Source organism: Rhincodon typus, chromosome 18, assembly GCF_021869965.1.
Source record: "Rhincodon typus isolate 14 chromosome 18, sRhiTyp1.1, whole genome shotgun sequence".
NCBI lineage: Eukaryota > Metazoa > Chordata > Chondrichthyes > Orectolobiformes > Rhincodontidae > Rhincodon > Rhincodon typus.
In genome coordinates, this window is record NC_063349.1 from 19417608 (window position 1) to 19431515 (window position 13908).

Sequence of the window (13908 nt, forward strand, 5' to 3'; positions counted from 1 at the left end):
GACCTGTCCGTCCTCCCTGGACTGACCTATCTCCTCCCTAACTCCCCACCTACACTCACCTTTACTGGCTCCATCCCCGCCTCTTTGACCTGTCTGTCTCCTCTCCACCTATCTTCTCCTCTATGCATCTTCTATCTGCCTCCCCCTCTCTCCCTATTTATTTCAGAACCCCCTTCCCCTCCCCCATTTCTGAAGAACGGTCTAGGCCTGAAACGTCAGCCTTCCTGCTCCTCTGATGCTGCGTGGCCTGCTGTGTTCATCCAGCTGTACACCTTGGTATCTCAGATTCTCCAGCATCTGCAGTTCCTTCTATCTCTTCTTGTACAATTAACTGGTTTTGTAATGATCAACACCATGTAAAAAAGTCTTCTGGAAAGTACTGCATCCTGAACGGTTTCCAGAATTATAAACATTTAAAACACAGAAAGAAGGCACTTGGCTCATTATGTTCTTATTACATATAACCCCAAATCCACTGCTTCCAAATCCTCATTGCCTTGCAACCACAATTTTTCGTTTTGTGGAAAATTGGTACGCTATTTCATTTGTCTATTTTTCCCATTAAACTGAACAAATTTTGTTTTTATTTTTCAGATTGAGAACCTGCAGGAACAACTAAAGGATAAAGAGAAGCAGATGACCAGTCTGAAAGAACGTGTAAAATCACTGCAGGCCGACACCACCAATACAGATACTGCCCTGACTACGCTAGAGGAGGCTCTTGCAGAGAAAGTGAGTAGTAAGTGTGGCCTGGTCTAGGTGGCAAATCGAACAAGCTGCTTGCTGATGGGAAGTCCTCACTATATTAGTGTCTAATGCAACACTGTTTGTTAAGTCATAAACATTTCAATTGTAATACTGGGGCCAAATTCTGTGTGTAAAGTTACAGCTCTGATTTAATTATTTCCAGTTCCAGGTCTGATATTTGTTTCAGAATATGGTGCCAATGAGTAGGAGCATTAAGACCTGCTAGTAATTATGCACATTGAGCATTTCCTTGTTTAGGCATGTCTTCATGAGAAGCTTGAAAACAAAGGGGGAGACATTCTCTTAGGGAGTTACTGAATGAGTGAAGAAGAAAGTCAAGCTATATTGTCAACTATCTGAAAAGGCTTGTGGATTGTTCTTGGCAGTGGTTTCAGAGTTGAGCACCTGTAAAAGCTTTGCAAAAATGATCAGAATAAAGGAATGTAGTTACGAGTAAGTGTGTGATCTTGCATATGATGTGCATTTCCCGTACCCATCAATCATGTTTGCTGTGTTTTGCTTTTATAATGGAAAATCCATTCATCATCATGTCGCAGTAGATAAACTACAGTATGTATTGTGTCCATCATATATGAACAATGGATAATAAAAACACTCTCAACCACCCCACTGTGCTGTAATGAAATAATTGAATTAGTCCAAATAGGTTTTGAATAAATTTTCGACTTCTTTTTCTCTGTAACTGAAACTTCTAATGTCCAAAGAATGAGAGCAAACAAAAAAGTTTCTCAGAATAACTGTGTGTTCATCCAGCCCTGCACCTTGTTGTCTATGTTTAACATTTGTCTTTTTATGTATTTCAACATATTTTCTTGGTGGTCTTGGGTTGGAAGTTTCTGTCCTTCCATCTCAGAGCTATCAATCCCGACCCTTTTTTAATTTTTACAGACATACAAATATACCTGTGAGCAAAGCAGTAGCTTCCAGGCCCCAGCTCAACCAGTCATGTGATTCTCCTCCATAGTGATGATAGACGAAATAATCCCCTCCCTGTTCTAACAAACTCCACAAATGTCCCCAGTGTTTTACAGTGCTCAGCAAATCAGGGAATTACAGCCTGTACAATTGTGTCTTTTACACTGAATCTTAGCCTTCCTATTCAACAACTGTAAGCTGTTTGGTTGTGATGTATTTCCAACATGGCATTAGCATACTTTCAATGCAATTCACTAAGTTTTGTTAAACCCCATTATTTGTCCCTAGGACGATTAAATACCTGTTATCTACATCCTGCTTATGTATCTTACATTTTGCTGCGATTTTTTAATTTTTAAAATGGCAGGGAATAGAAAAGAAATTCACAAATAGAGAATGTGTATCCACTGAAGCTATTCATTCAGTTTTAATGGAATAAAATTGTTACCTACATCAGAAAAATCCCAGAATATATTTTAATAAAAATGAAGTTAACTTTTGTAAGTCAATATAAATCTCTGATCACATATCCCATTTGTTGTTAGAATCCCTTCTCCTTATATAGCATCTCTTGACAATCCACAATGGACTAAGAGATGTGTAACTAACCTTAGTTGTGTGTACATACAATCAAAAACAGTTTAAAATATAAAATCATAAAAACCTGGATCCAATTATTCCTTGCTTTCTATCTTTGCTTTAAAAACTACAGAGCAAAATTACACAAACAGCATTTAATATTAAAAATAAATCATGTATTGCAGTACTCAGATGATCTTCTGATTATGGAATCTGTGGGTATTATGAGGCAGTGTGCATTTTTTTTCCAAAGTGAATTTGTGTATTTTGCATCCCACCTGGCCTTGGAACAGAAAGCTGAACCAGAGATGAGGCTGAGACTTGCTTAAAGGATGTGAAGGTACATGGGTGAGGAGAATCAAAATAAGACTACTTGACCTGGTGTGCAGTGTGAAGATACAACTGTGTGATCTTATGCTTTGTGCAAAATCATGCGATTGAGAGGAGATTGGAGTGAATGGCTCTCACTGGCTCTGTTGATGGGCAAGCTGGACACAGAAAGGAGTCAGTGAGCAGCAGTTGCTACTCAGCACAGATAGAGAGCTGAGAAGCACACTTGAGTGTTGATAGTAGAGTGCACACATGCCAATACATTGGTCTCAGAAGATGTGATTGGGCAGAGAGCAATTGCTGTGGGGCCTTCTGAGTTTGAGTCCTGTTGCTTGACACCTACTTGCAGGCCAAGCACCCAAGTTCGATTCCAGTCTTTTGTGACAGACTATGTGGAGTTTGCACATTCACCAGGTGCTGTGGTTTCCTCCTACAGTCTAAAGATGCTAAAAAGATGCCCTAATTCTAAAGATGTCCCATCGTGTATAGGGATGTGCAGGTTAGGTGGGTTAGCCATGGTGAAAACTCTAGGTGGGAGTAACAGGATAAGGTATGGAGTGGGTCTGGGTGGGATGCCCTTCAGAGGGCTGGTGCAGACTTGATGGGCCAAGTGGCCTGTTTCTGCACTCTAGGGATTCTACGATTATGTGCTGAGTTGGAGGTTTTGTTGAATGAAAATCAGCTAAATCTCTGAAGGAGAAAAGCTGGCATAATTTAAAGGTTATAGTTGTCCGTTTAATTCATAGTTAACATGTTAATTCTGGATGCTGAGGTATAAGATATATAGTATTGTGTCTTTTTTATTTGTTCATGGGATATAGGTTTTGTAGTCTGGATCAGAATTATTGCACATCCCTAAATGCATTTTGAATTGATTGGCTTGCAAGGGCCATTTCAGGGGTCAGTTAAGAGTCAACCATATTGTTGTGGAGTCATATGTAGGCCAGACGATGAAAGGATTGCAGATTTCCCTTCCTAAAGGACATTAGTGAAGCAGATGAGTTTGTATGACAATCGGCAACAGTTATGTAGTCACCATTTGGTTAGCTTTTAATTCCAAAATTCTTTTTTACTAAATTCAGATTTCACCACCTACCATAGTAGAATTTGATCCCTTGACTTCAGAACATTTGAATTTTACCAGTACCACTGCATTCCCTTTGCTTTTTTGACTCTTGTATAGTCAAAAGGTCTTCTATTGCAAACTGTGGGATCTTGTGTCCTTATTCCTTCAACAAGTAACTGGAATTTCTAAAACAAAAATAGAGAGCACTCGAGAAACAGTGGATCTGACAACTTTGTTTTGCTTGCAACAGATGCTAACTTTTTGAATCCGATAACTCTTCATACAGTTCACTGTTTTTGTTCCACATTTACAGCATCTGCAGTTATTTGCGTTTATTAACTGCGATTTCTAATTAAGTTTACTTCAAATAGAATGGGATCATTCAGGAGTAATGCAAGGGTTTGGAAGACTAGGGAAGATGTAGTAACATGATGAAGGTGAGGGAGTGTTTGATTTACTTTTGTGCAAAGGTATGAAAGTGTCCATGATTTGGTAGCAGTAGAAACTTGGAACATTTGAATGGCGTAGTTGGTGCGAGAACGGGAGAGAGAATTTCAAGTGTTTGACTTCTAGGAGAGAAACTGTCAAATCTGGGACAAGGACTGCCAGTGCATGTCATTGTGCCCAATGGCCTTTTAAAGGTGGTGCTGGCAACAGGGATACCAATATACTGAATGATATTCTTTAGCAGTGAGTTCCTCCACCTACAGTAAGTAGTAGAAACTAGCTAGCATCAGATGAGAAGTTGCTATCGGGGCATGATCGGTAGTTAATGAGGTGAGTTTGTGATTTAGTATGAGAAAAAGCTCACCAGGCCTTATCGAGAGAGCCCTTCTCTAAACTCTATGAAAAATACGCAGCCAAAATAATGCAGGATTCAGCTCAGAGGTTATGTTTTAATTCAAATATGATTATTCCTCAAAACTGGAGTGGAGTTCTGAACAGGGGTCATATGTGACTCAGAATGTAAATAGTTTCTGTATTCACAATACTCCCACCAAAGTTATATCTTCACAGATTAAAAATCTCTGCGATAGCAAGAACTGCAGATGCTGGAGTCAGAGATAACAAAGCGTGGAGTTGGAGGAACACAGCAGGCCAGGCAGCATCAGAGGAACAGAAGAAGGGTCCCGACCCGAAACATCAGCTTGCCTGTTCCTCTGATGCTGCCTGGCCTGCTGTGTTCCTCCAGCTCCACACTTTGTTATCCCCTCACAGATTAAGTTGTTCACTGGAGAAATATGTAAAAGGTGGCAGCAAGAGCATTATTTTCGTTTGCTTTAAGTCCGATTCTGCTGAGGGCAACAGTGCTACCTGTTTTGGAGCTATAATTGTCAAGATCTCACCCAGCAAATATGTAGCACTGTAAATACCTGGTGATAAGATTAGTGGACTTGATCAGAGGTGCATAAATTGAAGCGCTTTTTGTCATCATTTTAAGTGGACATGATGCAACTAGCAAGATAGGCAAAAATTTTTATGGAAAAAGCAGTAGAAAAGTTACAGGATGTAAATGTGATAGAGGAAGTATGCATATTTGTGAAACTTCCAGTGTGAATATTGATAAATTTCCTATGGCATTGATTATCTGAGTCAGGGAGCAGAACAGTAGGAATATTATTTAGTGTAATACACAAAATATGATCAGGGCTGCAGGATTTTGAAATGCAAATTAACTTACAGTTTTAGTTCTTGGAATTGCGATAAAAGCTGTGGCCTCAAAGCTTTTAATTTTTGAGACAGAGCCAAATTAAAATGAGAAACCAAAGAAAGGGAGACCATTTCAGTTTCTCAGGAAATTTGAGACTGAAGGTGAGGCTGGAAATCAAAACTTCCTGGGAAACATGAAACTGATGGAAACTATATCTTCGGGCAAAGTACCATCAGAGCTCAGTTCATGATACCAAGGCAAGCTTAAGTGTACAGAGACTAGACCTAGTTATTCAGCGGATATACATTTGCTGGGCCTGCTTTCTATTACTTGTAGGTTAAATTCATGGATCTGCACCATCTAATCTGTTTTAAGCAGAGTCTGTAGATGTGCGCCATTTTTGGTGACAACCGTGCCAATACAATTGGAGTTATTTGTGCTTCTCAGTCGGTTAGGAGTCAGACTAAATGCTGGAAGAGGGGCTGAACATTTTTAAGGTAGTCTGAGTTTTGAAGGACTTTGTGACTGAGATTGATATATATGCAAAGTGGGCTGCTGACCCAATTCATAATATCTGTCTTTGCACCTTTTCCATTTAATACTTAATTTATAGTTTATAATCAAGTGACATTGTGTGAGATTTAATAGCACAGCACTTGGATTGAACAGAGTTAGCATGAAAAGGAAATCATACATGACCAATCTACTGAACTTTTTTGAGGATGTAGCTGGTAGAGTTGATAAGGGAGACCCAATGGATGTGGTTTACACGGACATTCAGAAGGTTTTCAGTAAGTTGTCACATAAGAGGTAAGCATGTAAAATTAAAACATGCAGGATTGCGGTAGCATGCTGACATGGATAAAGAAGTTTTTTTTAGATTTAAGATTTTATTGTCACATGTACTCAAGTACAGAAGTACAGGAGTACAGTGAAAAGTATGTAATGTCACCACACATGGCGCCATCCTAGGTACCAAGGTACGTATGTGCAAAAAAAGCTTGGGTACAAAGTTGTAAGAGAAACGAGAGTCATAAAATTAAGCATTACTTCATAGAATAGTAGAAAAATAAAGGAATAGGTAATAGTTTACATTAAAGCCTTCTGTAGTTTAAAGTAGGAAAATGAAGAAATAAGTTAAAAGTTCAACAGTCTTTGGTGAGTCCTCTGTTTATCAGCTCTGCTGTCTGTTCTTGACAGCGCTGCTGCCATTGCTGTTGCCGAAACTGCTGCCTCTCCGATCTCCCCTGGTGCCTCGGGAACATGCCCAGGCAGGATCCACTCACCACCGAGTCAGGACATCAGGCCGAGAGCCGCCGAGACACCAGGCTGAGAGCCTCCACGACCACCACAAGACCAGGTTGGGACCCGCCACGAGCCACCAAGAGACCAGGCTGGGAGCCGCCACGAGCCACCAAAAGTCCAGGCCGGGTGCCACCGGGGGACCAGGCTGAGATCCACCAAGAGATCAAAGGGAGAATTAAAAAAACAGAAGGAGTGGAGGAGCTCCATTGGAGCATCCTACCTCACCATCACCTTGACCAGAACTGGCCAGCAGACAGAAAACAAAGACAAAGAATAAATGGTGTTGGGAACTTCTTTTTCTCATTTGTAGTCTGGAGCTGTGAGCTGAAAGAGTCGAACATTAGGATTTGAGCAGCAGTTTGCCTTAGAAAAAAGGAAAGAACAAACAAACTAATTTTTTTTATCGGACCTGGCCCGGAATGTTGATTGCAGGTTGATTTATCATCTCCGAGCACTGCAGACATTCTAACCTGAGATGTGTTATTCTCAAGGATTGGCCATTGCTTGAATGTTAAAAGGGGCAATCAAAGAGAGCCCGGTGCTAGCCAGTCAAACAAAGAGAATGTTGATAAAAACTGGAACCAAAGATTGAACTGGTTTGACCTTTTATTGGGTGCAAGGCATAATGGTTGTGAAAGCTGCTGGACAGAGTATGATTGCTGTCTAGTTAAGTTTTTATATCCAATTATGTAACTATTGAAAATTCTGAGGAAAGAACCCAGTTGGTAAGACGTAAGTAAAAGTCTCCAGGGTCTGCAGAAGCTGTTTGCGTTCACCAGTGACTTCAGAAGTCAAGCAAGATGTACAGCCATACATGCCTATGAACGACTCATTATGCAAGGGTTCCGTGAAGGTTCAGCTACTATTGTCCAAAACTGCTTAAATGAACTGGCCAGTTACAACACTTCTGTTTTCTTTTTAATTTATCCCTGAACTCTTGTCTGTTTGTGTGAGAGAGTGGGCCTATGATCGAAGATTGGACAATAATTATGTTCCATTGTTATTTAGTTTTGCTCTGCTAATGTTGCAATATTAATAGTAAATTATTCATTTTGGTTTAAGCTATAAACTTGGTATCTGATATCTGTTATTCATAAAGTCTGGTTAAAAACAATTGGGCAATTTTGAAGGTTACTAAATATTTTAATTTGGCTGTGTTGATAAATCCAGAATTAGGGCGTCTGATTTGAACTGATTTGTTATCCCTATGCCATGACAATGGGTCACTATATAACGGCAAGCAGTGACTATTGTGGTCCCACAGGGATCAATGCTTGTACCCCAGCTATTCACAATATATATTAATGATGTGGATGAGTGAAGTAATTGCAATTGCAGGCAGCACCAAAGCTATTGGGAGGGTGAGCAATGAAAACAAGATGCAGAGATGCTTCAATGTGATTTGGACAAGTTGAGTCACTGGGCAAATTCATAGCAGATGCAGTACAATGTGAAATAATGTGAGGTTACCCATTTTGCTGGTGAAAACAGGAAAGCAAATTATTATCTGAATGGGAATAGATTGGGAAATGGGGAAGTTGAATGATATCTAGGTATCTTTATACACCAGTTGCTGAAAATAAGCCTACAGATGCAGCCGGCAGTGAAGAAGGCAAAAGGTATGTTGGCCTTCGTAGCGACAGGATTTGAGTATAGGAGCAGGAATATCTTGCTGTAATTGTACACAACTTTGATGAGATCACACCTGGGGTATTGGGTGCAGTTTTGGCCTTCTTATCTGAAGAAAGATAGCATGGCTGTGGAGGGAGTGCAACAAAGTTTTTCCAGATTGATTCCTGGAAAGCCAGAACTGACATATGAAGAGAGACAGGTTTGGTTAGAGCTGTTTTCACTGGCGTTCAGAAGAATTAAAAGGGATCCTGTAGAAATCTAAAAAATTCTAACAGGACTAGACAGGGTAAATGCAGGAAGGATGTTCCCAATGACTGGGAAGTCCAGAGCCAGGGGTCACAGTCAAAAGATATTGGATAGGCCATTTAAGACTGAGATAAGAAATTTCTTCGCCCAGAGGTAGAATCCTTTGCCTGTGGAATCCTTAGCCACAGAAAGCAGTTGAGCCAAACCATTGAATGTTTCCAAGAACGAGTTTATATCGTTCTTAGGGCTAAAGGGATCAGAGGTTGTGGGAAGGTAGCAGGAGCAGGGTACTAAATTGGAGATCAGCCATGATCGCGTTGAATGGTGAAGCAAGCTCGAGGAGCTGAGTAGTTCATGTCTTCTGTGTTTGCATGTTAGAATAGAAATTTTCCTCAACATCTTCATCTAAATTAAGGGTCAGGGCATAAGCACTGATGGGTCTGGCATATTGAGTGTGGTTGAGCTGGAGGTGTCATGAGCCTGTCCTTTATGCAATTGGAGATTCTGGCAGTGCCTTCAAGATCCTATTCTGAATGGCAAAGCCACTCTTGGCTTTACTAAAGGGAAATCTTGTGAGATAAAATTATTGCAATTTTTTTGAGAATGTAACTTGTAAGGTGGATTTCAAAAAAGTTACTTGACAAGGTACAACACAAAAGACAATAAGTAAACTAATGCTCATGGGGGTAATATGTCAGCATGGATGAAGGATTGGTTAATGGACAGGATACAAAAAGTAGGCATAAACATGACACTTTCAGGTTGATAGGCAATGAATAAGATTCAATGCTGGTGCGTCAGCTTTTGACAATTGATTTTCTCAGGGAAATCAAACAATATTGGGAGCTAGAAGCAAAGTGAGGTTGGAGTCCTAAATCAATCATGATGGTACTGAATGTTAGGCAGGTTCAATGGATTGTGTGATCAGCTCCAGCCACTCTTTCTTGTTGTCTTGTGAAATGAGGTTCACCATCAGCCTTGCCTTTCCAGCAAGGTGATGTAACTTCAGTTATCACTCTCCAGGAAGGCAAATCTCTCTGCAGGGAGCAATGTCAGTTTCACGTCTTTATAGTTTGTGACACAGTTACAGTTCCTCTTTCAGAATGGTCATTGTTGAGATAATCTATTAAGTGCTTGAACATGCTAAGTTGTAAAAGTTAATTTTTTTAACCACAAATTTGGTGGTTCTCTGGGGTGTGGTCCCTTAGCCTGGGGAAAGTAAGACAACCTACTTTCAGGGCATATTTTCTCATCCATCCTATTGAAGTGAGCAGAGGATATCCTGATGAGGGCCATTTGGTTTACAGCTGCTGCTGCCAAAAGATTTTTGCCCAACATAGGTATTCAACGACCTCATACAACTGCCACCTCTGTGCAGATTTTCAGCTAGGGACTCGAAGTTCACAGCACTGCCCCTGTCATCCTATTACCACAGGACTTAGCAAATAGACCCTGGTAGATGTTTTCATGTGACTTTTGGCTGTTGGTCAGATTTCAGTGACTTGTCAATCCCCAGTGTTTGGGCTACCTTGCCACTGCATTGTTTTCTATCTTTGCAACTAATAAGATGCATAGTCTTCCTTTGCCTGTTCAGCTATGGAGGATTTGTTTGAACTGCATTTTGCCTGTACCTCTCCTGTCTTTGCTGCCATGAGTTACCCTACCAGGAACAAGAAGCAGTATCACTTAAGGAATCATTGGAGAATCAGGATCCATCATGTAGTAATACTACTGTGTGGTACCATTTGGAACTACTGACACAAATCTCATAGATAAGTAACATGATATATTAAAACTAATCTTTTGGCCGATTCCAATACCTGGAAGACAATATCTAGTACAAATAGCATCAATAGTAGCCAGTACTTTAGTAACTTGAACACTAATGGTACCATCTTCCTGTATTCGTAAAACAGTGAAAATTTACAGATGTTATGTAATGAACTCCTCCCATTTTACATGTGTAGACAGCTCATCTGTTGTGACACAGGATTCAATACGTGAAAGTTAATCAAATGCAGTATCTATTTATAATCGTACGTTGCTATCGTCAAATAAATGTTGATGTAGATTGAAAGCAAAACGCTATTGAGGCAAGAAATGCGAAAGGACAAATCAGTAAATGTTGGAAATACTTGAGTTTGACAACTTCTCTAAAGAGAGAACCAGAGTTAAGGTATTGAGTTGAATGTGACTTCAAAACTGTAGCATGGTAGAAATTCTGAAGAAGGGTCTAGGCCCAAAACGTCAGCCTTCCTGCTCCACTGACGCTGCTTGGCCTGCTGTGTTCATCCAGCTCTACACCTTGTTATCTCATGGTAGAAATATGTTGGTTTTATGCTGTCAAAAGTGGGAGGTGGAGGAAGAACAAAGGAGAAGGTATGGATTAAGGGAAGAGAATAGGAAAGATTAAATGGAAAAGATGTCATCAAACAAAAGCCATTCGTAGTTGTGATGATTGTCATAATAGCTAATTCTTGATCCTAAACTCCAGTTTCCTGTTCTTGATAGCAGTCTGAAGTATCAGGGATACACCAAGTTTTATCACCCATTGATTCAGATTTTAAATATTCTCATTGATCAACATAAGTTAGAATAGTCTATTTTTCCATAATTTATCCTTGATTAGTTTTATTATTTTGTTTCAGGAGAAGATAATTGAGCAGCTTAAAGATCAAAGAGAAAAAGATGAACGAGAAAAGCAGGAAGAAATTGATAGTTACAAAGAGGAGTTAAAAGAAGTTAAGGAACGGATCAGTGGTCTCCAAGGCGATGTCTCAGAGAAGGAGGTAAGTAATTACATATTTCATATAATATGTGATGTGAAGTGGGGAGTTGTTTATCAAATGTAAACTGTTCTTGTTTGAGTGTGATGCTTTTCAAATAATGGATACCATGAAATGACCTTAACAAGGAATGTAGCTAACTCTCCAGGATATACCAGTAAAACTGGAATCATTAGTGTTTGTTGTCTCAAAATCAAGACTATATCACACAAAATAATTCCAGATAATAGTTAATATTTATAATACCTGTTATCAAATGCTCTGTTGAATTTGTTGTCATTGCAAAGGTCAAAGGAGTGGCCATGAGAATATGTAGGAGAATTTATTTGGATGTAATGTTACAACGTACATATGAGTCTGTGAATTTGACACAGAAATGGCAAGTAAAGTTGAGGTAAAGGTTGAGGAAAATCTGAACCAGGGTGGATATACCACTCTACAAGTCATTATGTTAACGAGATATGGATTAAAGCTCTAATCAATTTACTTCTATAGGCTGTGCTACTGGACCTCAAAGAACATGCCTCATCTTTGGCATCATCTGGACTGAAGAAGGATTCCAAGTTGAAAGCACTGGAGATAGCTCTTGAACAGAAGAAGGAGGAATGTTCTAAACTAGAAGTGCAACTACGGAAGGTAAATGCATATCCAAACACTTCATCTTTTGTACGTTTTAGTCAAACTGGCTAATATTGGTTGTAGTATTAAACTTGCAACTTTTTAAAGCATGTCTAACTTAGTAGTGATCCTGTTGGTTTGCAGTTGTCAGTCGAATTCTGTTAAATCTCAGAACTAAGCCAATTTTTTTGGATCCTATCATGCAATGCACATCTCATTTCCAAATAGTTCTCAGATCCATATAATGCTTGAGAACCACTATAGAGGACATGAAATATATAATGAACCAACAAAACAAAATTAAACAGCTGTCCATTCTTTCTATAGCTTAAAATCTTATGTTGGCAAAATGAATATGCTGCCTCAGTCCATCTAGACCAATAAAAGACCACGTGAGAGTTTTTGTATTTGGCACGTGATATGTAACAGTTATATTACATGTCATATTACAACTCCAGCAAAATGTCTTTTGTTGGGTAAGTAGGCCAAAACTGTGTACAATACTCCCAAGTGCAATCTCACCAAGGTACAACACAATTCCAGCAAGACTTCTTTACTTGTCTACTTAAATTCTCTTCCAATAAAAGCAAAGTACAATTTGCCTTCCTAATTTTTTGCTACATCTGGATGTTAACTTCCAGTGACTTTTAGCATCAAGACTTTGGACATCAAGACTTTCAATCTGTCACCACCTGAGAAATACTGCACATTTATGTTTCTCCTATCAAAGCGGGTAACGTCATATTTCTCCTACATTGTACAATACGGGAGGCCATTTGGTCCACTGTGCTCTTTTTTTAAAACAAAAAGCTGCCCAATTAGTGACGTTCCACTTTTATTTCCTGTAGATCTGTAATTCACCTTTGGAAATTATGTATGAATCTGCTTCTGCCCCTTTCCAGCTGTGTCTTCCAGATCAGTATAGCTTGCTGGATTTAAAAATAAGTTACATTTCCCTTTCAGAAACAAAAACAGAAATTGCTGGAAAAGCTCGGCAAGTCTGGCAGCATCTGTGGAGTTAACATTTTGGGTCGAGTGACCCTCCCCCAGAACTGATGGTACTAGGAAAATGTCGGTTTATATGCAGAAGATAGGATAGCGGGAAGTTAAGGAGTAAATGATAGGTGGGGATAAAGCCCAAAACAGCAGTTGGATAGATGAAGAAGTGGATAACAATCTGACTAAGCAGGTGAATAGCTGTCAATGGGGACTGTTAGTGGCTAACAGTGGGTTGTGTGTAACAGCAGACTGTGTGATAACAAGGCCTGGTATGTGGTGGTTGAGATAAGGATATGGGAGAGCTCAAGCCCTAAAGTTATTGAACTCAGTATTGAGACCAGAATGCTGCAGGGTCCACAAACAGAAACTGAGATGCTGTTCTTCCAGCTTGCACTGAGCTTCGCTGGAGCACTATAGCAAGCCTGAAACAGATGTTGGCCAGGGAATTCCCCTCCCCTCCCTTGTCAGCCTTCCGCAGGGACCGTTCCCTCCGGGACAACCTGGTCCACTTTTTCTTCACTCCTAACACCCTCCCACAGCCTCATGCCTCCTTCCCCTGCAACCACAAAATGTAACATCTGTCCGTTTACTTCATCCCTTTGAGTATCCAAAGTCCCTAACACACCTTCAGGGTGAAGCAGCGGTTTACCTGCACTTCATATAATCGAGGTTACTGCATTCGCTGCTCATAATGTGGTCTCCTCTGCTTTGGGGAGTCGAAGCATAGACTAAGTGACCACTTTGCAGAACACCTATGTTCTGACCACAAAAAAATGGCTCTGAGCTTCCAGTTGCCTGCCACTTCAACACACCAACCTGTTCCCTGGCCAACATCTCTGTCTCAGGCTTGCTGCAGTGCTCCAGCGAAGCTCAGCGCAAGCTGGAAGAACAGCTCCTTGTTTTCTGCTTGGGGACCATGCAGCCTTCCGACTCAATATTGAGTTCAGTAACTTTAGGGCTTGAGCTCTCCCATCTTACACCAAACCCCACACACCAGGTCTTGTTATCACACA

General features: G+C 40.2%; 1 protein-coding gene across 2 annotated transcripts in view; it reads left to right on the forward strand.

Moving 5' to 3' along the window:
• The window catches only part of LOC109931831 (ELKS/Rab6-interacting/CAST family member 1-like), a 682193-nt gene that overhangs the window by 108493 nt on the left and 559792 nt on the right, over nt 1–13908 (forward strand). For both annotated transcript variants that reach the window (XM_048608012.1, XM_048608014.1), the window contains exons 9-11: nt 595–732; nt 11141–11281; nt 11774–11914. In XM_048608012.1, coding sequence (XP_048463969.1) covers nt 595–732; nt 11141–11281; nt 11774–11914 — 420 coding nt within the window. The remainder of the gene's footprint in view (nt 1–594; nt 733–11140; nt 11282–11773; nt 11915–13908) is intronic.